Source organism: Oncorhynchus mykiss, chromosome 17, assembly GCF_057628025.1.
Source record: "Oncorhynchus mykiss isolate SJ-2025 chromosome 17, ASM5762802v1, whole genome shotgun sequence".
NCBI lineage: Eukaryota > Metazoa > Chordata > Actinopteri > Salmoniformes > Salmonidae > Oncorhynchus > Oncorhynchus mykiss.
The window spans coordinates 9273829-9298328 of record NC_143038.1 but is presented as its reverse complement, the minus strand read 5'-3'; the positions used below and the strand labels follow the sequence as shown (position 1 = coordinate 9298328).

Genomic DNA, 24500 nt, shown 5'->3' with positions numbered 1-24500 from the left:
CCATTAGGAATGTCCATCTATTCCACAGGAATTCTCCCGACCCCTTCATCCATATTTGGTTCTTGGGACGGGTGAGCACTGGACACTCCCGTAGACGAGCGCTAAAGAGCTCAGGGTCGCACTTCGTAATGCGCAGGACGGTCCATATATGGAGAGGTAGTCCCGAATTCAAACTGTAGCGCTCGGCCCGTGTATGGAGAGCCGAGGGGTGTAATCCGTCGGACTCCTGCATGGCATTTTGAACACAGGCGCGCTTCGACGCAGGACTACACACGTCCATATTCTTCGTTCTATGACAGCATGCAATGCCAAATCATTCAATGATGCAAGGATATTGATTGTGGCTTTATTTTTTTCTTTGCAAATGACTTGCTTTCCGAGCGCACCTCGTCAAGGTAGCCCATGTTCTATTCATGTTATTTTATTGGTTTATGTTGATTCCTTTACAGCTAGAGCAGGTGCGAATTTATAAGGGTTGTTTAATTTTCACACTACAAATTATTATACAGTGAATCTCAGTGTATTTTACCCGGTTCTTTGTCAGATGAATGTTATTTTAATTGATAAGAACATTTTTTGGGGCGGAAATTGTCTCTCAAATGGTGTTTCAAATATGTAGGCTGTGTAGCTGTTAGTCTAGTACTATTTTTTGAACAAAAAGTTTGAAAACACATAGAACATTTTAAATTAAAATCCCTCAAACTTTTCACAAGGGTACTGATTTAACATGGACTTTATTCTGCAGAATCAACAACAGCAAATAGAGATGAGGGGGGGTTGTGTCAAGTTTGAGATGGGGGCGTTTGTGGTAGCTGGTCACTTGTAACTTCCGCATTTACTACAGTGGCCACGGTCTAGTTTCCCTGAACAGGGGGTAGCTCTGGGGGGGGGGGGGGGGGGGGGGGGGGGGTAGGTGAAAGCAGATAGGACCCTAGCCATGCACAGCCGAACAGCTGCAGCCAGCCACCAAGGCATGGACAATTCCTTTTTTGTAGCCCCAGCGTTTAAAAAAAGCATCTTTATAAACTGATATGTTTGTCCAACTGCTAACTCATCACTGCCAAGGTATCCAACTAAATATACTTGTGGAAAGGTATTTTAGTACAAGAAAACGAAATGTTTAAAATTGCATTATCCAACTTCCATTGGTCCCTATAATTTTAGCTTTGATAGGCATGTTATTGATGGGATAGCCTACTTCGTATACCAATATTACAATGTTTACATTTGTCATTTAACGGACCTTATCGCTCTTATCCAGAGCGACTTACAGTAGTGAGTGCATACATTATCGTACTGGTCTCCCGTGGGAATCAAGCCCACAACCCCGGCGTTGCAAGCGCCATGCGGGACCAATACTCAGGCTCGTAAATGCTATCTCCATACCAACCATACACAACACCACCATCCATGGAGGCATTCTACAAGCCAGACAGGAAGTCCTGTAATAAAATATTCCAAACCTAGAGCTCCCACACAAACAATCTGTCAAAGATCAGTGAAAGTTTCAACTTAGTGTCAGCATCCATGACAACTACTCAAAATAGTCAATCAAGACTATTGATTAGGTGTGAAAGAGTATGCTTAGAAGCCTATCAAAAGCACACTTTCTCAGAGGGAGTTCTTTCAATCCCCCCCATATAGGGCTACTGAACCTTCAATCCCCCTCCCCCATAACAGCAGTGGTGGTCATTTATTGTGTATGTCCCTAATTTAACCTCTATTTTCTATTTTTAGAACAAGACACAGAGGCCATCTGCTTCTGCCATCAGTGAAAGTGGATCAGTTGCAGACTCCTCGAAGGGTTGGAGGGAGACACTTGAGTCAGGCCCCGCTATTTAAACATGAACCCAATACAGTTGGCAATGTAGGCTACGAGCACCCAATGGCTTGCTGCAGAAATCCAATAGCCTATTATGGCATGTTAGTCAATGAGTGTGGTTGTTGTTGAGTTGGATGTTGTGTTCATTTTGAGTGGCTAGTACACGAGGTGTGTACTGTTTCATCTCTGGTCCTAGCCTAACGGCTCCAGTTGAATCCATGACATTTACTCTCCTGACTTTTACTCAAGCAATTAGTACAGGAGATATAGGTGTATTGGAGATTCAGGATGTGTATCTACATATGTTGCTTTTTCCCAGGTTATTGAGGTAAGGAAATAAAACAATATATTTTGCTTTTCAAAAACTTAAAAAGGAGTCTCGTGAATGCCAAAATCAAAAGAATAGAACATTTACAGAAATATGACTTTTATTTAGAAAATGCAACACGTTATCTTTTTGTCAAACAAACAGTAAAAATGGAAAAGAAAAGGAACAAACCAAGTGCAACCTGGGAGACACAGTTGTGAAAGGGGTCAGGGGTCATCAGATCTGTGCTTGCAGGTAATGTTCATAGTTGGCCCGCATTACAAACTCAAAAGTGGGCTTTGATTTCAAAGACTCCATCTCGTCCAGTTGAAGAAGGTCTTTGAAGTCAGGAAGGTAGGTCTGTAGAGGAACACCTGGAAAACAACAAAAGAAGATATTCTGAATAGCTTGGAATGGTCATAAAGAGGTACATAAACAGAGCAGTGACACTCAATACCCCTTTTCAATATTTTGTCATTAATAACAAAAAAATATTACAACAATTCAACAATCTCCTAAATATCTCTTAAGTAACTCTTGAAATGTGTTGTTAACAAACAAATTAACTGATGAGAATACAGTGAAATCCTTGGGTCAGACACCGAGACAAAATGGCTACTGCAGTGCTTACCTTCTTGTATGAGCTTGAGGAGGATCTTGACAAAGATGCTGTCCTTGGCTGCCTCCAGAGGGTCATCGTTTCCATCAGCAGACGACCAGCTGTGAGAAACACAGCGTAAAAGGAAGCTCAATGCAAACTTACAGTAATAATAATAATAATAATAATAATAATAATACTTATAAATGCATTGCATTTACTATATAAAGCTCATTGACAGCGTAAAGAAATAACAAAAATGTAAGAAGTGTCAAACAGCATATTTATACCTATCAAATCCTTTCAAATTTGGAATTAGGAAATTAGCAAGAAAGGGAGTAAGAGTGAGATAGAAGGATTAGGGCCATTGAGCGGTACTTACTCGTCTTTCTTGAGGGCCTTGCAGAAGATCTCACACTTGAGTCCCTCAATGTCCACAGCATCCTCCTGCAACAAGAATATGGCCCATATCAGTGAACCCTGACAGACCTGATTACCGTAATTGCTGGACTATTAAGAGCACCTGAATATAAATCGCACCCACTGAATTATTAAAAAATATGTATTTTGTACATAAATAAGCCGCACATGTCTATAAGCCGCAGGTGCCTACCGGTACATTGAAACAAATTAACTTTACACAGCCTTTAAATGAAACACGGCTTGTAACAAAAATTAAAACAGTAGCCTACCAAGCCTCCTCCTGTGCACTGAAACCACTGAAGTCATCGCCTTCGCTGTCGGAGTTGAATAGCCTCAGAATTGCTTCATCCGATGTTGGATCGTTTTCATTGTCGCTCTCGTCACTTTCATCCGGAGACAAATACCCCGCTGAGCTCATGCTGCCCCTTCAACACGCAGCAGTCCAGCCTTTCAAAACCCGTTGATGATAGTGGATTTTTTGACAATGCTCCATGCTGTCAGGACCCACTGGCAGACTTGACCATAAGATGCTCTTCGCCTGCGGCCCGTTTTAGTGAAGGATTTCTCCCCATTTGCCTCCCACTGAACAAGGAGCGCCACCTTAAATGCACGATTTACACTGATGTCGAGTGGCTGCAAATACTTTGGGCCATCTGCTTTTCTTCCCTCTGAAAGGTTTGTTTTCTTTTTGCACTGTCAGTTCCTCACGCTGCTGTTTACAAAGTCTTATAATCGACTCATTAAGGCCAAGCTCCCATGCAGTAGCTCTATTTCCTTTTCCAACAGCCAGATCGATCGCCTTCAACTTGAAAGCTGCATCATATGTATTTCTCCGTGTTTTTGCCATGATGAGGGTGACAAAATGACTACTGTATTCAGAATGATGGGAAGTTTGAGCTCGCTCGATTTACATCACATTATGTGACGGTGCTCAGTTTTTTGGCGGCGGCATGAATCTTGTGAAAGCGGGAAAAATCCATAAATTAGCCGCGTCATTGTATAAACCGCAAGGTTCAAAGTGTGGGAATAAAGTAGCGGCTTATAGTCCGGAAATTACGGTAATCAACCCTGAGTTAATGATTCATGCTAGCGGTAGTAGGACTACCTCGTCTATGTACTCCAGTAGATCCAAAGCCTTCTTGAAGTCATACTCATTGGCTCGTCGGTTGTCATCACAAATATACAGCTGGTGAGAAAATAGAAAAATGAGGTCAGTCCATTGGTATTTGTGGGAGCTTCTTTTTGGGGTTCAGTTGGTGACAGGAGGATAGATGTGTGTGTTGTATTGTCATCGTGTATCTGTGTGGTGGCAGGTATGTGGATTTATGTAGAATTACTGGTTGTGCGACTGTGCGTGTATAGTCTACTTAAGCTATAAGGCATGAGGGGGTGTGGTATATGGCCAATATTCCACGGCTAACGGTTCATGGCATGACACAACGCGGAGTGCCTGGATACAATCCTTAGGTGTGGCATATTGGTCATATATCACAAACCTAGGAGGTGCCTTATTGCTATTATAAACTAGTTACCAATGTAATTAGAGCAGTAAAAATACATTTTGTCATACCTGTGGTATAAAGTCTGATATACCATGGCTGTCAGCCAATCAGCATTCAGGGCTCGAATCACCCAGTTTATAATGGTGCATTGATAACGTTGTCTGTGTTGGGTTATGTGGTAATGTGAGGGGTCCACTGATTCTTGTGTTCTTACATTAATAAGGTTGTGAGCGCTGAGCAGGGGCATGGTGTCTGGGTTCTGTTGTTTCTCCTCCAGCAGCTGTTTGGGCAGAGTCTCCTGGTGCAGCAGGAACCGCTCCTGCTCTACCATGTCTGTAGGATGACAAAGAAAACACTGGTGATATCCCTGCAGAACTCACCAATTAGACACCCCACAGTGAACAGAGGTTTCCTTGCTTCTTTTGCATCAAACAGTGTCTGTTGTCTTAGGGCTAAATACGAACACAGTTGAAGCAGAATTAAGCAGCATTATCTCAAGTAGCCCCTTACCGTCTACTTGTTTCTTCATCACCGCCTCAGGCATGTCTGATGCCAGGGCAGTCAGTTTACTGAGAGCCAACAGGATCTTCTTCTTCACAAAGTAACGTGTCTCCATGTTGGCCTGGCCATACAGGGTTTTGTGGGCCTGGGAAGAGAAAGAGATGGTCAAATAAATATCACAAATGCAACACTGTTTATATTAACATGGGAAACTACACTATATCTACTGTATGTCTTTTCATATGAAGCGGCATGTTCACAAGTTAGCTACTAAGGTCAACTGATATGTGTGTGTGTGAGAGAGAGAGAGAGTGTGTGTTCCACTTACACTGCTGAAGTCATGTACGTGGATGTGGTGCAGCCAGCTGAGGTGTTCGTGGGACTGCAGGAAGCTGGCCAGCTGCTGGTGCTGGGCGATGGGCTGGGAGAGCAGCTTGCCCCGCTTTCCCTTCTCCATGTACCAGCGGAACAGGAAGTCCGCAAAGTTCTACAGGAAGTGACATGGAAATTAAATGAAACACGCAGCATCTTTGGAATCCTAGTCTAGTCCTAGCTTGAGAAATAACAACATTTTTATCTCATAATGGGTATCAATGTATGATTTACATGCGCTGTCTGAGTAACGGCAGGTAGGCTAGTGGTTAAGAGCGTTAGGCCAGTAACCAAAAGATTGTTGCTGCGAATCCCCGAGCCGACTATGTGAAAATCTGTCGATTTGAATTTGAGCAAGGCACTTAACCCTAATTGCTTCTGTAAGTCGCTCTGGATAAGAGTGTCTGCTAAATAAATTAAAATGTAACATGCACATATCCCTTGTTAGTGCCAGATTTGATAAAACACCCGTGATAAAATTTGGCCGTGTTCAGTACGGCACACAGTAGCAAAACATTTAGCAAACAACAAAAATCTGCGTTCTTATTGGACCAGTTCAAGTAGTACCTCCCCATTTCAAAATTTCTCCACCTAATGAACACCACCTTGGTTTTAGAGGATTAGTGTCTGACCTGGTCGGCGAACTTGGCCATGTAGTGCTGCAGTCTATTCTGGTTGTCAGTCTGCTCACACATCTGGACCAGAATGTCAAAGTCACAATATTTCTCTGCCAGTGCCGCCACCCACTGGTACTGACCCAGCTCCACTGGAACATAAGGAAAAGTTAACACCCTTAATATTATTTAAGTGTACATAATACCTTTATAATGGATGCAATAAGCAGTCAGACTTATAATTTATGAAAAATATCAGCTACATTTAGCTATAAATGTGTAATTCCACTTATTTTGTATTCCAAAATGGCTTGACCCGGTAACCAAATACTCAAGCCAAAATGCCCGCCCGGTATTTTGCGTTCAATCTCCACTCACACAGTGGTGCGAGCAGCTCAGAGCGACGCTGCGTGTACTCCATCTCCAGGGTGTTGTAGTGGTCCTGCTGGCCCGGACGGCCCGGTCTCAGTGAGGTCAGCTGGGCAACATAGCCTCCCAGGAGCACGTCCAGCAGTGCTGTCAGCTGCTCGTTCAGGCCATTGCGCAGCTCCGAGTCGGCGTGAGGGTACACGTCACGCAGGATCACCTCGTGCTGGCGGGCGATGACGGTGCGCACCCCGCCCAGACCGCTAGAGGCTGTGGGGAGAGAAAGATACAGGTTTAGGGATTAAGGGCGCATCTCAATTGTCTTATATTTGGGAGACTCTAAATTCTTCTCCTTCATCGCAGTGAAAGGGATCTAGCATATCACTTTCACCTATCCTGTCTTTTCAGATCAGCTGACATTAACAAAAGGAGACAAGGCGTTCAACAGCGAATGTACCGGTCCATGGGATGTATTCTGGCTCAGCAGTGGTGCTCTCTGAGGCTCTGTACAGTGAGGCCTTGGTGTCTCTGTACTGACCAGCAGCCTGCAGCATGTCCTGGAATACAACACACAAACGTACACAAATTACTGACTGTGCCATTACAAGAAATACCACCTCACAAGCAACATGACATACAGTTGAAGTCAGAAGTTTACATACACTTAGGTTGGAGTCTTGAAATCTTGTTTTTCAACCATTTTTTTTCCACACACATTTCTTGTTAACAAACTATAGTTTTGGCAAGTCAGTTAGGACATCTACTTTGTGAATGACACAAGTCAATTTACCAACAATTGTTTACAGACAGGTTATTTCACTTTTTTTTAAACTCACTGTATCACAATTCCAGTGGGCAAGATGTTTACATACACTAAGTTGACTGTGCCTTTAAACAGCTTGGAAAATTCCATAAAACTATGTCATGGCTTTAGATGCTTCTGATAGGCTAATTGACATCATTTGAGTCAACTGGAGGTGTACCTGTGGATGTATTTCAAGGCCTACCTTCGAACTCAATAGCTCTTTGCTTGACATAATGGGAAAATCAAAAGATATCAGCCAAGACCTCACAAAAAAATTGTAGACCTCCACAAGTCTGGTTCATCCTTGGGAGCAATTTCCAAATGCTTGAAGGTACCACGTTCATCTGTACAAACAATAGTACACAAGTATAAACACCACCAAACCACGCAGCCGTCATACCGCTCAGGAAGGAGACACGTTCTGTCTCCTAGAGATGAATGTACTTTTGTGCGAAAAGTGAAAATAAATAGCAAAGAACCTTGAAGATGCTGGAGGAAACCGGTACAAAAGTATCTATATCCATAGTAAAACGAGTCCTACATCGACATAACCTGACGGGCCGCTCAGCAAGGAAGAAGCCACTGCTCCAAAACAGCCATTAAAAAGCTAGACTACGGTTTGCAACTGTACATAGGGACAAAGATCGTACTTTTTGGAGAAATGTACTCTGGTCTGATGAAACAAAAATAAAAAACTGTTCAGCCATAATGACCATCGTTTGTTTGGAGGAAATAGGGGGAGGCTTGCAAGCTGAAGAACACCATCCCAACCGTGAAGCACAGGGGTGGCAGCATCATGTTGTGTGGGTGCTTTGCTGCAGGAGGGACTGGTGCACTTCACAAAATAGATGGCATCATGAGGAAGGAAATTATGTGGATAGATTGAAGCAACATGTCAAGACATCCGTCAGGAAGTTAAAGCTTGGTCGCAAATGGGTCGTCTAAATGAACAATGCCCCCAAGGATACTTCCAAAATTGTGGAAAAATGGCTTAAGGACAACAAAGTCAAGGTATTGGAGTGGCCATCACAAAGGTGGCCATCACAAAGCCCTGACCTCAATCCTATAGAAACATTTGTGGGCAGAACTGAAAAGGCGTGTGCGAGCAAGGAGGCCTACAAACCTGACTCATTTACACCAGCTCTGTCAGGAGGAATGGGCCAAAATTCACTCAACTTATTGTGGGAAGCTTGTGGAAGGCTTCCCTAACGTTTGACCCAAGTTTAAATTGTTTAAGGCAATGCTACCAAATACTAATTGAGTGTATGTAAACTTCTGACCCACTGGGAATGTGATGAAATAAATAAAAGCTGAAATAAATCATTCACTCTACTATTATTCTGACATTTCACATTCTTAAAATAAACTGGTGATCCTAACTGAACTAAGACAGGGATTTTTTACTTGGAATAAATATCAGAAATTGTGAAGAACAGAGTTTAAATGCAGTTGGCTAAGGTGTATGTAACCTTCCGACTTCAACTGTACGTATATGAACAAAAATATAAAACGCAACAGGCAACAATTTCAATGATTTTACTGAGTTACAGTTCATATAAGGAAATCAGTCAATTGAAATAAATTCATTAGGCCCTAATCTATGGATTTCACATGACTGGGCATAGGCCCACCCACTTGGGAGCTAGGCCCAGCAACTGGGGAGCCAGGCCCAGCACAAGGTGCACCTGTGTAATGATCATGCTGTTTAATCAGCTTTTTGATATGCCACACCTGTAAGGTGGATGGATTATCTGGGCAAAGAAGAAATGCTCACTAATAGGAAAGGTAAACAAATTAGAGAGAAATACATTTTTTGTGCGTACGGAACACTTCTGGGATCTTTTATTTCAGCTCATGGACCAACACTTTAAACCTTACAGTGCATACAGTATTCAGACCCCTTGACCTTTTCCACATTTTGTTACGTTACGGCCTTATTCAAAAATGTATTAAATACATTATTGTTCCACATTAAATCTACACACAATACCCCATAATGACAAAGCGAAAACATATTAAGACATTTTTGCAAATTTATGAAAAATAAAATACCTTATTTACATAAGTACTCAGACCCTTTGCTATGAGTCTCGAAATTGAGCTCAGGTGCACCCTGTTTCCATTGATCATCCTTGAGATGTTTCTACAACTTGGAGTCCACCTGTGGTAAATTCAATTGATAGGACATGATTTGGAAAGGCACACACCTGTCTATATAAAAGGTCCCAGAGTTGACAGTGCATGTCAGAGCAAAAACCCAGCCATGAGGTCAAAGGAATTGTCTGTAGCTCTCCGAGACAGGAGGCATAGATCTGGGGAAGAGTACCAAAAAAATGCCTGCAGCATTGAATATCCCCAAGAACCCAGTGGCCTCAATCATTCTTAAATGGAGGAAGTTTGGAACCACCAAGACTCTTCCTAGAGCTGGCCTCTCAGCCACACTGAGCAATCGACGTTGGTCAGGGAGGTGACCAAGAACCCGATGGTCACTCTGACAGAGCTCCAGAGTTCCTCTGTGGAGATGGGAGAACCTTACAGAAGGACAACCATCTCTGTAGCACTCCCCCAATCAGGCCTTTATGGTAGAGTGGTGAGACGGAAGCCATTCCTCAATAAAAATGCTCATGACAGTACACTTGGAGTTTGCCAAAGGCACCTAAAGGACTCTCAGGCCATGAAAACAAGATTATCTGGTCTGATGAAACCAAGATTGAACACTTTGGCCTGAATGCCAAACGTCACATCTGGAGGAAACCTGGCACCATCCCTACGGTGAAGCATGGTGGTGGCAGCATCATGCTGTGGGGATGTTTTCTGCGGCAGGGACTGGGAGAATAGTCAGGATCGAAGGAAAGATGAACAGAGGAAAGTACCGAGAGATCCTTGATGAAAACCTGCTCCAGAGCAGGACCTCAGACTGGGGCGAAGGTTCACCTTCCAACAGGATAATGACCCTATGCACACACGGGGCGGCAGGGTAGCCTAGTGGTTAGAGCGTTGTACTAGTAATCGGAAGGTTGCGAGTTCAAACCCCCGAGCTGACAAGGTACAAACCCACTGTTCCCAGGCCGTCATTGAAAATAAGAATTTGTTCTTAACTGACTTGCCTGGTTAAATAAAGGTAAAATAAAAAATAAAAATAAATAAAACACAGCCAAGACAATGCAGGTGTGGCTTCGGGACAAGTCTCTGAATGTCCTTGAGAGGTCCAGCCAGAGCCTGGACTCGATCCACCATCTCTGGAGAGACATGAAAATGGAGGAAGTGCAGTGACGCTCCCCGTCCAACCTGACAGAGCTTGAGAGGATCTGCAGAGAAGAATAGGAGAAACTCCCCAAATACAGGTGTGCCAAGCTTGTAGCGTCATACCAAGAAGACTCAAGGCTGTAATCGATGCCAAAGGTGCTTCAACAAAGTACTGAGTAAAGGGTCTGAATACTTATGTAAATGTGATATTTTTTTGCATATATTTGCAAAAATGTCTGTGTTTGCTTTGTCATTATGGGGTAGTGTGTGTAGATTGTCAAGGGGTCTGAATACTTTACGAATTTACTGTATATATATAGTATATATAAGCACACCATATGATCAAAAGGCAACTATACACATGCATGGGAGATACATGACAAACCATATGGATGTGGATACAGAGGGCCTGCACTGACTGTGTTGTGTACCTTGATGATGGTATTGACACTGAGCACCACTTTAGCCCACTTCACAGAGTCCACAGGGTTCTCCTTCAGAGTCCTCTCCTCCTCTTCCAGTAGACACTCAAAGACTGAGGAGATCTGAGACACCTACACACACACACACCTTAATAACCTCACCTCAGGCATAAGACAGAAGCTTCCCACAATCCCAAAGCTAATGCTTTGACAGAAAACATGATTTTATGATTAAATTGGAATCTCAAATCATCTAAATTGTGTGAAGACCCCAACTATTATCTCTGTCATTGTCACCAGACCCCAGCCCTGCTGGGGATATTATCTCTGTCATTGTCACCTCTCTGAAGAAGACGTCTGCGGCAGTGAGGCTGGTGGACACGGTTGCATTGCTCTTCCTCAAGGCAATGAGGATGGCGCGATTGACCAGCTCGCTGTGCTTGGCGTGGTGGTTCTTCAGCATCATGGCCGCCTGTAGCTTCTCGGCGTGTTCACACAGCAACAGGCGCGTCGCCATGGGAGACGAGCGCACCGTGGTCTGGCCCAACCGGTCCAGGAGACCCACCTGTGGGGGAAGGGAGGTGTGCCAGTATGAGAACAAGTTCTCATTTACAACTGTGACCTGGCCAAGATAAAGCAAAGCAGTGCGACAGAAACAACAGAGTTACACATAAATAAACGTATTTACATAAATAAATAAACGTACAGTCAATAACACAATATGTACAGTGTGTGCAAATGGAGTAAGGAGGGAAGGCAATAAATAGGCCAATAGTAGCGAAGTAATTACAATTTAGCAAATGAACACTGCAGATGATGATGTGCAAGTAGAAATACTGGTGTGCAAAAGAGCAGAAAAGTAAATAAAAAAAATATGGGGATGAGGTAGGTAGTTGGATGGGCTATTTACAGATGGGCTGTGTACAGCTGCAGCGATCGGTAAGCTGATCAGATAGCTGATGTTTAAAGTTAGTGAGGGAGATATCGCTGAAGTTGGAGACTTATTTTTGCAATTCGTTCCAGTCATTGGCAGCAGAGAACTGGAAGGAAAGGCAGCCAAAGGAAGTGTTGGCTTTGGGGATGACCAGTGAGATACCTGCTGGAGTGCGTGCTACGGGTGGATGTTGTTATGGTGACCAGTGAGCTGAGATAAGGCGGAGCTTTACCTAGCAAACACTTATAGATGACCTGGAATCAGTGGGTTTGGCAACGAATATGTAGCGAGGGCCAGTCGACGAGAGCATACAGGTCGCAGTGGTGGGTGGTATATGGGGCTTTGGTGACAAAACGGATGGCACTGTGATAGACTGCATCCAGTTTGCTGAGTAGAGTGTTGGAGGCCATTTTGTAAATAGCCCCGACGTCGAGGACCGGTAGGATAGTCAGTTTTACGAGGGTATGTTTGGCAGCGTTAGTGAAGGAGGCTTTGTTGCAAAATAGGAAGCCAATTCTAGATATAATTTTGGATTGGAGATGCTTAATAGGAGTCTGGAAAGAGAGTTTACAGTCTAGCCAGATGCCTAGGTATTTGTAGTTGTCCACATATTCTAAGTCAGAACGGTCCAGAGTAGTGATGCTAGTCAGGAAGGCGGGTGCAAGCAGCGATCGGTTGAAGAACATGCATTTAGTTTTACTAGCGTTAAAGAGCAGTTGGAGGCCACGGAAGGAGTGTTGTATGGCACTGAAGCTCGTTTGGAAATCGGGGTGTGGAGTAACGAGGTATGGTTGTTGAACTCAGTCATGACATATCGATCTTTATTCAGAAATCTGTGAGAAGCTCTGTAGTGAAGTCCGATCCCACGGTGACCCATATGATTAGAACTATTCCGGATTGAAATGTATTTCTATGCAGGTGGCCACAGGATTAGAATTATTCCGGATTAAACGGGATTAAAATGTATTTCTATGCAGGTGGCCCACAGGATTAGAATTATTCCGGATTAAACAGGACTGAAATATATTTCTATGCAGGTGGCCCACCTGTAGCAGGAAGTCCATGAAGCAGCCGTGGGCCTTCATCTTGTCCTCTAGCTGGTGGAGGATGATGAGGGAGGTCAGGGGGAAGCCAGCACTCTCTGAACACAACACAGAAACAAGGTCACTTCTATGTGGAGCAATATATTCAATCATTTTGATAGAAAATAACTACAGGTTTCCGTGTCTTTGCCTGTCTACATTTCTCTCCCTCTTTTTCTGTTTCCCTCCCTCCCTCCCACCGTCAGGGACAGACTCGGCCCAGCGGGGGTCTGAGGCTGGGTAGTCGTCCACCAGGTCCAGGTTGATCCGGGTCACCACCAGGTCCAGCTCCCCGCCCACCTCCCCGTCTCCGTCCCCCTCCGGGGGGAACAGCTCATCTGTCATGTCCTGGGCCCCCACCAGGTCATTCCTGATAAACACAACAGTTACGTTCTACTCACAACATTGTAAGGTAAACTCAATGGTAACAATGTTTATTGCTTGGATCATTTAACCAGGTCATTCCTGAAAACACATAAAATAATTTCACATAATTACTTAGTGGTACTCATTTAAAGTGTACACACCCCATTCACTCAATGTCTACATGTACTCTCACACAGTCACTCCCCCCCTCTTTCTGTAAAAAACTCTCAGAGCTCTGCGTCCTCATTTGGCAGTAACAGCTGCTCAAGCTTACCAACAACTGGGCAGATGCAATCACAGAGAGCAAGTAATTACACAGACCTAAATCCACATCGTCCTCAACACAGGGACATTTTTTTTCAGGGGAGAAACAAACAAATTCCCTTGTTTTTCGAAGGAGGTCTGTGTCACTGTCAAAAAAACTACAACTTCAGCAATTGGGGCCAACGTCACACAATCTTTCTGCAGACTTACCGGCAGAACTGCAGGAACGCTGCTTTTAGGAGTTTAGTTTTGTCCTCTTGCGCTACAGGCTCCATCCTAGTCGGAGTCTCCATAGCAGTTGCCTTGAAACCAAAAAGTGTGAACAATGTGAACTCATCAATTATGTGAAAAGAATGAAAATGAACAAATAAAAAACATTGCTAGTCCACCAATTGAATGCCATCTAATTATTCATACAAGTCAAATGACCCAATTGGCGACCAAGTTCCATATCAGAGACCTAGCCCTGCTTTATTTAATCTGACTCTACCTCAGGGCCGGCCCCAGCCAAGGAGAAGCAGAGGGAGTCCTCCATGGTATCAGGCAGCATGGAGGCACTCTCCCTGGCCACCACGGCCACCAGACCACTGTTCTGGGAGAAGAACACCGGCAGGTTGGCACAGCAGCCCCCACCACGCAGACGGTCACCTGGAGAGATGAAGGAGGACGGTGAGAATAGAAACATGGGAGGCGAGTCAAGTCAAATTGACCTTTCATGAAAATGGATAATGATCTAAAAAGACCAAAAGGTTGTTGATATTATTATGATAACTATGTTTTACTGAGAGCTGTTGTTGTAGCCATCTACACCATTCACTCATCAATACCATTCTGTTTAAAACATTGGGTGCATGTCAACAGTCTCTAAAGGCTTCCTCTTCTTGTCAAATGTTTTTTTAATTAAGAAAATGAGATGAGGAAAAGGGACATTTTAAACTATTGAGAGTGGCCCAATGTCCTCTAACCTTGAGCCCATTATCCATGTCTCTTACCAGGTGTGTTGAAGGGGATCTTCTCCTCAGGTAGACCTCCTCTGCCGGTACCGGTGGAGCAGGCAAACACCAGCTCCTCGTTGTACAGGAAGGCAGCAGGGCTGGAGGCCAGTGGTAACAACAGCCTCATGGCCTGGAGGGCATCCTCACTCTGAGGGGAATAACACAACATATCAACCATTAGACAAATAAACATCCACATTTAAACTGAAGGAAGACCAATATGGTTGATATTTTCATGTCTGAAAAATAGCATTATATTTTGTCGAAATTCATGAAAATGTAGAAAGCCATGAAGCCTTGAGCGAGTCTACTTAGGGAACCTATTGCCACTTTCAAACTAATACAATAAAAAATAAAAAAAGCATTCATAAACCATAATACACTAATTCAGTGACCAGGGTTAAGTGAAAACTGACCTGGAAAGGGGGGTTGTACTTGGTGACCTCCACAGAGAGCTCCTCAGAGATGTTGTTGCCGTTGTCCAGCAGGGTGACCAGGCAGAAGTAGGCCAGGCAGGGGGAGTCTGAGGGGTGCCAGGCTGCTGCCAAAACTACCAGGCCATCCCTGGAACACAAAATTATAGTCAGAAGTATGTAGAATCATAGTCGCAGTCACCAGCTGACTATTACGTCAAATCATGTAGTGAGATAAATACACATCCAGAAACCTAGATGAGAGCTCGACTTACTGGCTCAGCTGCATGTCCATGTAGGTAACGTTCACTCCCTCCTTGATTTCCTCATAGTTGCTCTCTGACCCCTGATTGATGGCGAGAAAAACAAACAAAAACAGGTCATGCCTTCAGGACAATCATCCAATCTACTGGTTAACTACCAAAATAAAGGAAACACCAACGTAAGTGTCTTAATAGGGTGTTGAGCCGCCACTAGCCACCTGAAAAGCGTTGATGCACCGTGGCATAGATTCTCCAAGTGTCTGGAACTCTATTGGAGGGATGCAATACAATTTTTCCACAATAAATTGCATAATTTGATGTTTTGTTGATGGTGGTGGAAAACACTGTCTCAGGCGTCGCTCCAGGATCTTACATAAGTGTTCAATTGGTTTGAGATCTGGTGACAGACACACACACGCTTTAAACCCCCTATGCTCCTTTGATACCACACTTTCAAAGTCACTGAGATCTCTTCTAGCCATGGAAGCCATAATGGCTAAGCATGATGATATGTTCACTTATTAATTAATTAACTCAGGAAGCACATGCTTTGTGTCCCTCATTTACTCAAGTGTTTCCTTTATTTTGGCAGATACCTGTACAACCAAGGGGACAGTTCACCTCAAAGTAACGCACCATGATTTAACGCAACCTGACAAAGTAACGCAACACAACATTCATGTAAAGTGTTGTTCTGCTTACCCAGATGGCGTCAGTGACACTCTCCGTCAGAGCGCGGCTGGAGTCCCAGCTGAGGACCTGGTGCTCTGTGACCTCATCCACCTCCCATTTACTGAGCCCACAGGTGGTCAGAGTATATAGGCAGCCCGTCTCTCCCACCCACAGAACACTGTGGAGCTATAGAGGGAGAAGAGGGTATGTGAGCTGTTATCATCATATTACCTATTAATGACTATATTTTGGGGATTCATAGGACTCCACTAGAAGAAACGTGCATTGTTGTTGGTAAGCGGGGCGAGCATGCCAAAGAGGCTGGAGACGCGGCGTCCGATGCCGGAGAGCACCCCCTGGCCCTGCTGTAGCGCCCTCTGCAGCGGCTTTCCGGAGGGGTCCGCCCCGAGACGCATCAACTGGCCCTTGTAGGATGACACGATGAAACTACCCCCCTGAGGGAAGAGAGGGATGGTGGGATGAGGGAGGAGAGGAAAGGGGATGAAATCAACAGCACAATGTTTAATCCAATAAATATGCTCAACGTGTATCTGTGTGCTACCATTTTACACAGAATTTGTTGGCAATTCTCAATCCACTAATAATGAGAACCTGCTCTATACATCCTTTATCTGTGATTGCGGAGCAGTGCTGTATTCAAGCGCATTGGAGATGTTGTACCCACTGTGGCTATTAAAACCTACCCTAACTAGACACCGTGGATGGATGGCGGCATTCGCGCAAAACTGAAAGCGCGATCCACCGCATTTAACCATGGAAAGAGGTCTGGGAATATGACTGAATATAAACAGTGTAGTTATTCCCTCCGCAAGGCAATCAAACAAGCGAAATGCCAGTACAGGGACATGGTGGGGTCGCAACGGACACGAGACGTATGTGGCAGGGTCTACAGGAAATCACGGAAGACAAAATGAAAACCAGCCACCGACGTCACGCTTCCAGACAAACTAAACACCCTTTTTGCCCGCTTTGAGGATAACACAATGCCACCGTTGCTTCCCGCTAACAATGACTGCTGCCCTCCCCCTTCTCCTTCTCCGTGGCAGACGTGAGTAAAACATTTAAACATGTTAACCCTCGCAAGGCTGCTGGCCCAGACGGCATCCCTAGCCACGTCCTCAGAGCATGCGCAGACCAGCTGGCTGGTGTGTTTACAGACATAGTCAATCGCTCCATATCCCAGTCTGTTGTCCCCACATGCTTCAAGATGGCTTCCATTGTTCCTGTACCCAAGAAGGCAAAGATAACTGAACTAAATGACTATCGCCCCATAGCACACACTTCTGTCATCATGATGTGCTTTGAGAGACTAGACAGGGATCATATCACCTCCACCTTACCTGTCACCCTAGACCTACTTCAGTTTGCATACCGACCCAATAGGTCCACAGACGACGCAATCGCCATCACACTGCCCTATCCCATCTGGACAAAAGGAATACGTAAGAATGCTATGTAAGACTGCTGTTCACTGACTACAGCTCAGCATTCAACACCATAGTACCCTCCAAGCTCATCATCAAGCTGGAGGCCCTGGGTCTCAACCCTGCCCTGTGCAATTGGGTCCTGGACTTTCTAACGGGCCACCCCCAGGTGGTGAAGGTATGAAACAACATCTCCACTTCGCTGACCCTCAACACTGGGGCCCCACAAGGGTGCGTGCTCAACCCCCTCCTGTACTCCCTGTCCACCCATGATTGCGTGGCCATGCACGCCTCCAACTCAATCATCAAGTTTGCAGACGACACAACAGTAGTGGGCTTGACAGCCTACAGGGAGGAGGTGAGGGCGGTGTGTGGGAGTGTGGTGTCAGGAAAACAACCTCTCACTCAACGTTAACAAAACAAAGGAAATTATTGTGGACTTCAGGAAACAGCAGAGAGCACCCTCCAGCCACATCGAAGGGACAGCAGTGGAGAAGATGGAAAGTTTTAAGTTCCTCGGCGTACACATCACAGACAAACTGAAATGTTCCACCCACACAGACAGTGTGGTGAAGAAGGCACAACAGCGCCTCTTCAACCTCAGGAGAATGAAGAAATTTGGCTTGTCACCCAAAACCCTGACAAACTTCTTTGATGCAAATTGAGAGCATCCTGTATCACAGCCTGGTACGGCAATTGCACCACCCTCAACCGCAAGGCTCTCCAGAGGGTAGTGAGGTCTGCACAACGCATCACTGTGGGAAAACTACCTGCCCTCCATGACGCTATCATCCAGAAGGCGAGGTCAGTACAGGTGCATCGAAGCTGGGGCCGAGAGACTGATAAACAGCTTCTATCTCAAGGCCATCAGACCGCTAAACAGCAATCACTAACTCAGAGAGGCTGCTGCCTACATTGAGATCCAATCACTGGCCACTTTAATAAATGTATCACTCGTCACTTTATACAATGCCACTCAAAATAATGCCACTTATAATGTTTACATATCTTACATTACACATATCACATGAATATACTATATTTTATACTATCTATTGCACCTTGCCTATGCCGCTCGGCCATCGCTCATCCATATACTTATATGTACATATTCTCATTCACCCCTTTAGATGTGTGTATTAGGTTGTTGTTGGGGAATTGTTAGATTACTTGTTAGATATTACTGCACTGTCAGAACTAGAAGCACAAGAATTTCGCTACACTCGCATTAACATCTGCTAACCATGTGTATATGACCAATAAATGTGATTTGAAGAACAATGCATCCACAACATACCAACTTACCCTAACAGCCACAACAAAGTTGCAGAGGTTTTCGCCCATGTCGACCACAGTCTCAGCGTAATTCCCCTCGTGGGCCAAACTGGGCCAGAACCGGGCTGTTCCCTCCGGAGCCACCGCCATGACAGAGATAGACTGAGCATTCAAGACAAAGTCCCACAACAGCAAACAACCATGACTGATGGTGAGTTGATTGGAATTTCAGTTAATTTGTTCCTGATTATTAGCCTGGGTGCCAGCTTATTCAGTCAGGAATGCCTTGTCAAGACAACAACAAGTAGGCTAAAGCAGAAAGAGACTGGCACTCAGGCTAGCTGCTCAACAGCTAACAGTTAAGTCATTAGGCAGACATGTGTGATGAGTTCCCACCTTTGGAGGTTGAATAGTTTAGTTTCCTGATTAGTGATATAGTCATTGATTACCTGAACAGTGGCAGTCTCCAGAGGGCTGGGAGATGATATCGAGATGAGGTCAGCATAGTAGACAAACTCACTAGTTGGCAGCTGGAGGCCCTTACATACTGACAACTAGGAAACACAACAGAGAAGGTTCACGCATTGGCACTGCATGTTTTTTTTGTTATTATAGGACACACTGCATCAATGTGTTGCATATCTCATCATTATCAACCAGGGTTGTGTATCCAGTTTTGAAACGGAGTGACACAAAGTGGTAGGGTTCTACCTGGACTTGCCCAATAAGGAGGGCTCAATTTGTGTTCCGTTTCAAAGCGCTTTGCTACGGTGTGACCCACTGAACTGTACCTTTGCAACAGCAGTCTGGCAGATCTTCCAGATGATCAGTCGCTCTCCACACACCATCCAGGCCCAGCCACTCTCATCCACCTTCACAGAGATCTGGTCATCAGCTGAGGGACACAAAACCCGTGGGAGAGTAGAGCATTGATCGGGATGACCTGTACAATGCATTCTACAGTATGTATAACTCGCAGAGAGATAATGACAGGAAAGAGTCAATGACCCACCATCAGCCATAGTCAAAGCCTCCATGACTTTGACAGGTAGAGAAGAGCCAAACGTCTGGACATCGAAGTGGAGTGCTTCTGAAGTTGAGTAGCTCTGCACACGCGTGGGAGTTGATCTGGAAATGAGAGGGCCAGCAGTTGTTTAAAAACACTCCACCATTGACTGTGCCTGAAGAGACACTGTTGACAATGGCATGATGGAGTATGGACACTCACCTCGATGCTAACGACGTCCTACGTGGGGAAAAAAGAAGCCCTGTAGGTGTACCGGCGAGACTCTTTCTACCGGTGACCCTTGAGGACTGCCTTCGGCCTGAACAAGGGGTGGGACGAGGGCTAAACATCGTAGCTATGCCCCAAAATGCTCAATATTAATTCAGACAGCTCTTCTTATTTTGCGCGCACAATATGAAACTTCAGGCGCATTAAATATACGTCATGAAATACAAAATCAAATTCGCAGTACATAGTTGGTCCACTAGATCGTGCCATTGAATACATTTGTTTGGCCACTAATTGTTACGAATAACCCCTTCAATTAAAATCAGCATTACACTATTACTGATTGTGAATTTATTGACTTTTGCAAGTAGCTAGTTGTAGTGTTTTGGTTGTCAGTAAACAGAACACAAAATAGTTTTTTTTGCCATCACATTCAGGCAAGATAAGTCAATCGATCGATGACTGCAAGATGAGAGCAAGCTGCTATTTGATGGAAGGGGGGACATACGTGATGGGGTTGCTACGATAGGCAACGGGATATTTGTGATAAAAAACAATCACATTGCATAAATATAATCTCCTCAATAGCTGTAATTGACAACGAAGAATATCAGCACGATATGCAGTGAGTGGCCAAGTTGTTGTTGATAAGATGTTTTTCGCTAAACCGGCTTAAAGTTCCGAAAGGGCCGTGTGGCCCTTCTATCGACTAAGCTAGCTTAGCTAACGTTAGCTGCTGGCTAGCTTGCTAATGACAGGACTGCAATACTCTTTGCTTAAGCTGTTTGGTGCATCATTTTACCAGTGCATTTGTTGCTCACTTGTACGCACGTCATTCATGATTCTCCCAAGTTTGCATGGTGACCCTTGCTAGCAGTTCTATTGAATGGTTGTTGTGTTGGAAAGTGTTAGCTAGCTAGCCATATAGCACATTTTTCTCTTCAACACTACTGAAGTGAGTTACTCATGGGTCTGTAATTCCAGCAAGTTATTAATAGAGCTATCTAATTTCTAGCAGTGTTTGTATGGAGTTAACTCATTTATGGAAATGCAATGCAGTAAGTTACAGCAGATGAACAACGTCTTAATGCAGGTAAACATTTGCTTTTGCCCATGGTGTTATACTATTTCATATTTTCCCGAGGTTATGAAGCGGGTACGCACGGAGCAGATCCAGTACACTGTAGCTCAGTACCTGAAGCGGAGGCAGTATGTGGACACTGAAAGTTCCCTGAAGGGGACTAAACTGTCCCAGTCCGCAGAGGAGATGGCTGCCAACCTCACAGGTGAGGCTTTGAAGTGGCAGCTGGACGGTATCTTCTGCAAAGATCTATGACCAAATCAAGTTAAACTAGTATCACAGATGTAATGGGGGAAGGATGCCAACTATTTTTGCAGACATGATTAAGCAAATCTCACTTATTGAGAAGCTCAAGCATTATCTTTTAGTTTAGGATGAGTAGTACCAGGTGATTACTCATGGACATATACCTAATCTAATTGTCTCTCTTTCTTTGAGCAGTGCAGACAGAGTCGGGGTGTGCAAACATTGTCTCTGCTGCCCCTTGCCAAGCTGACCCTCAACAGTACGAGACCCAATTTTCCAGACTTCGCCATTTTCTTTCAGGTACTTCACAATTGCATAGAGTCTGATGATATGTACGCTGCTATGCAACATTGGGCTATGTTCCAGTGTCCGTACTAGCTTACCACTTAGTATTAAGCAATGTATTGTAAATGCTATGCTAGTTATTGTTGGCATAGGAACGCGGCCCTACTCTTTGTTTATTTTCTCTGGTCCAGAAGCGGTGTTGCCATGGGGCCAGGAGGTGAGCTGCGTCCTGTACCCACTCTTCGTTTACCTCCACCTGGACATGGTGCGCTGCAGCCTGAAGGGGGCGGTGGATGGCTTCTACAGCCGCTTCCACAGCCTCTTCCTGGGGGACGCCGAGCAGCGCTCCACCGTGGAGCAGCTTCGCCATGTCCTCACCCAGCAGGATGTCACCGCAAACCCCAAGCTCCTGGCCTTACTCGACCACAAGTACGTGGTGAACCTGACGGAGCCGGCCTACAGTTACTTGTTACGCTACCTGCAGAGCGAAGACAACAGTACCCTCTGCAGGGCCCTCAGCACCCACATCCAGGTAGAGGTCACCTCCTCACCACGCACCGACTACCAGCTGTACGGGACGACGGGTGCGGGAGCTACCGGGGCCACCACCACGGCCCCCAACTCTACCTCCTCGTGGTCGGGTGCGGATGGCCCTGAGCGAGGAGAGGCGGCAGGGGTGGAGGTCCCCACAGGGATCCCGCAGAGCGAGGCGGCCCTGCAGGCACTGCAGGACTGCATTAAGAAGGTGCGTGAGGGGCCGCCGTCACTCACCACCGTGTGCTTCTATGCCTTCCAGCACACGGAACAGCTACTGAACACGGCAGTGGTGTCGGCTGACAGCAAGCTGCTGGCCGCCGGGTTCGACAGCTCGGCCGTCAAGCTATGGAGTCTTAGGGCCAGGAAACTGAAGGCCAGGCCACACCGGACCGACGTGTCACACATCCGCCTAGCATGTGACGTGCTGGAAGAAGAGGTGAGAGGATTTTCTTTGGTTACGATTTTTACAGAAATAGTCAGTTGTTAGATAAATGGCATGGCGGTTGTTAGTATCTCTGCCGCCAAATATGGGAAACTTTTACATATCTAGGCAGTACAATGGTGTGTCCTCTGAAAATGTCAATGCACTCTTTTCCCCCTGTATTCAGGCAGATGAAGAGGACGGCTCGGGCAGCGAGATCAAGACCCTGCGTGGCCACAGCGGTCCGGTGTTCCGCACAGCCTTCCTGACAGACAGCTCGGGCCTGCTGTCCTGCTCGGAGGACACGTCCATTCGCTACTGGGACCTGGGTAGCTTCACCAACACGGCCCTCTACCAGGGTCACGCCTACCCCGTCTGGGACGTGGACGTCAGCCCCTGCAGCCTCTACTTTGCCAGCGCCTCCCACGACCGCACCGCCCGCCTCTGGACCTTCTCCAGGACCTACCCTCTGAGGCTCTACGCCGGCCACCTAGCGGACGTGGACTGCGTCAAGTTCCACCCCAACTCAAACTACCTGGCCACAGGCTCCACGGATAAAACCGTCCGCCTCTGGAGTACCCAGCAGGGGGCGTCAGTGCGCCTGTTCACAGGCCACCGCGGCCCCGTGTTGTCCGTAGCCTTCGCGCCCAATGGGAAGTACCTGGCATCGGCGGGCGAGGACCAACGGGTGAAGCTGTGGGACCTGGCCTCAGGGGCTCTGGTCAAGGACCTGAGGGGCCACACGGACAGTGTCACCAGCCTGTCGTTCAGCCCCGACAGCAGCCTGGTGGCCTCCTCTTCCATGGACAGCTCAGTCAGGGTGTGGGACATCCGAAACTCCCACAGCACGACCCACGCGGATGGCTCGTCCAGCGAGCTGGTGGGGCTCTACACAGGCAACACCAGCAACGTGCTCAACGTCCAGTTCATGGCCTGTAACTTGCTCCTGGTGACGGGAACAGCGCAGGAGAAACATGGACAGTAGCCATTTAGTTTTGTTTGGCCTGTCTGTTTGTTTAGTTTTGTTTAAAAGACTGTTGTGTCCATCTCAAACATGGTCACCATGGAGACATACATGTTTTCTTCCCTAAGCCAATCACAGAGAGGCTTAATTTCCGGCTCAAAAGGTCACTTGCTAAAATTGCCCACTCAAGGTTGTTTTTGACAAGATCTCTGAGTAGAATAAGAGCTGTTAATCTGAACATACTGCAAAAAATGACTTGGTTTTATTTTGATGTTTATATCCACAATGCCAAAATGAGAAGTTACATGGAAGAGGGTTGGAAAGGACTTTTGATTTATGGCATTTTCACTGAGAACTACCTGATGGGTCCTACTAGTGAGACCTCAACTTTTCAGGCTCACAAAATGTTTCCAATAAATTTACATCAAAGTAGAATGTTAGCTTGGCATGATTACGGATGAGGATTGCATTTTGGGTCTAGTGCCTTGATGGTCAACACCTGTTTTTATTCAGTCACGCACAAAATTCACATTGATCTTAAAAATGGGTCTCTGGCTATTCGATTACTTGAGTTGTTTAAAATCTGCATCTCCCCAGAATTTGTCCTCATGTTAAACATCATCACCGCTAATTGAGAATGTTGGTATGCTATAAAATGCTGAACTGCGACCAATATGAGAGTAGTCACAGGGAAAGAATGACAGCTCTACTTTGTTTCTTACCATTCTGTCAGTGGCATTATTTGTAATATGCTGAGAAGTGTAAATATATTTTTGTAATCTGACTGGCTGTACCTGGTTTTTATTTTCCAAGAGAGCTGGCACCCTGTTGCCTGTTTTTCTTTGTAGGTGAAAATTTAAGAGAAAGATTTGGACTTGGAGTGTTTATTGTTTCATATCTGTAATGGTAAAGATAAAACAAATGGATAATCTTGTCAGTTGACATACATTTTCTGTTCATATCAGCCTTTTATTTGTAAATGGCCTTTTAATAACGTCATAGGATCAACTATTTCTCCACAAATTGATCCTGATCTTTAAGAACT

At 45.4% G+C, this 24500-nt stretch overlaps 2 protein-coding genes and 1 long non-coding RNA gene across 5 annotated transcripts; 2 read left to right on the top strand and 1 right to left on the bottom strand.

Moving 5' to 3' along the window:
• Positions 1 to 28: 28 nt before the first annotated feature.
• LOC149975713 (uncharacterized) lies at positions 29 to 2312 on the top strand. The gene is made up of 2 exons (XR_016487714.1): positions 29 to 395; positions 1738 to 2312. It is a non-coding gene; the product is annotated as an uncharacterized LOC149975713 (long non-coding RNA).
• Positions 2233 to 20144, bottom strand: LOC110493591 (nuclear pore complex protein Nup133). 2 transcript variants are annotated; one of them, XR_016487713.1, is made up of 26 exons: positions 19916 to 20126; positions 19700 to 19815; positions 19479 to 19582; positions 19137 to 19241; positions 18718 to 18849; positions 16252 to 16422; positions 15998 to 16153; positions 15308 to 15378; positions 15036 to 15183; positions 14617 to 14767; positions 14115 to 14272; positions 13835 to 13926; positions 13195 to 13364; positions 12959 to 13053; positions 11319 to 11543; positions 10988 to 11110; positions 6963 to 7062; positions 6518 to 6775; positions 6158 to 6291; positions 5482 to 5640; positions 5163 to 5298; positions 4867 to 4985; positions 3420 to 4336; positions 3110 to 3174; positions 2761 to 2849; positions 2233 to 2503 (listed from the first exon to the last, which is right to left on the bottom strand). XR_016487713.1 is itself a non-coding variant. In XM_021567951.3 (26 exons), exons 1-26 carry the CDS (start codon positions 20041 to 20043, stop codon positions 2367 to 2369), a joined length of 3423 nt encoding a protein of 1140 aa, XP_021423626.3. In that variant the 5' UTR covers positions 20044 to 20144; the 3' UTR covers positions 2233 to 2366. The 2 variants fall into 2 exon arrangements, 1 of the variants encoding a protein (XP_021423626.3); XM_021567951.3 differs by having other exon boundaries at positions 4256 to 4336; positions 19916 to 20144.
• Positions 20145 to 20370: 226 nt separating this feature from the next.
• Positions 20371 to 24239, top strand: LOC110493593 (TAF5-like RNA polymerase II p300/CBP-associated factor-associated factor 65 kDa subunit 5L). 2 transcript variants are annotated; one of them, XM_021567953.3, is made up of 5 exons: positions 20371 to 20546; positions 21066 to 21207; positions 21444 to 21548; positions 21725 to 22506; positions 22679 to 24239. In XM_021567953.3, the coding sequence occupies exons 2-5, from the start codon at positions 21069 to 21071 to the stop codon at positions 23474 to 23476; spliced, it is 1824 nt and encodes a 607-aa protein (XP_021423628.3). In that variant the 5' UTR covers positions 20371 to 20546; positions 21066 to 21068; the 3' UTR covers positions 23477 to 24239. The 2 variants fall into 2 exon arrangements, with proteins under 2 accessions (XP_021423628.3, XP_021423629.3); XM_021567954.3 differs by having other exon boundaries at positions 20393 to 20546; positions 21728 to 22506.
• Positions 24240 to 24500: the final 261 nt, after the last annotated feature.

Excerpts from the sequence above, each read along its gene's own strand:
- LOC110493593 (XM_021567953.3), top strand. The coding sequence starts at position 21,069 with ATGAAGCGGGTACGCACGGAGCAGATCCAGTACACTGTAGCTCAGTAC. Across the intron at positions 21,549-21,724 it reads ACTTCGCCATTTTCTTTCAG|AAGCGGTGTTGCCATGGGGC; the intron begins GTACTTCACAAT and ends TCTCTGGTCCAG. Across the intron at positions 22,507-22,678 it reads GTGACGTGCTGGAAGAAGAG|GCAGATGAAGAGGACGGCTC; the intron begins GTGAGAGGATTT and ends CCCTGTATTCAG.
- LOC110493591 (XM_021567951.3), bottom strand. The coding sequence starts at position 20,043 with ATGTTTAGCCCTCGTCCCACCCCTTGTTCAGGCCGAAGGCAGTCCTCA. Across the intron at positions 16,423-18,717 it reads ACTTTGTTGTGGCTGTTAGG|GGGGGTAGTTTCATCGTGTC; the intron begins GTAAGTTGGTAT and ends CTCTTCCCTCAG. Across the intron at positions 13,365-13,834 it reads GCGTTCCTGCAGTTCTGCCG|GAATGACCTGGTGGGGGCCC; the intron begins GTAAGTCTGCAG and ends TGTGTTTATCAG.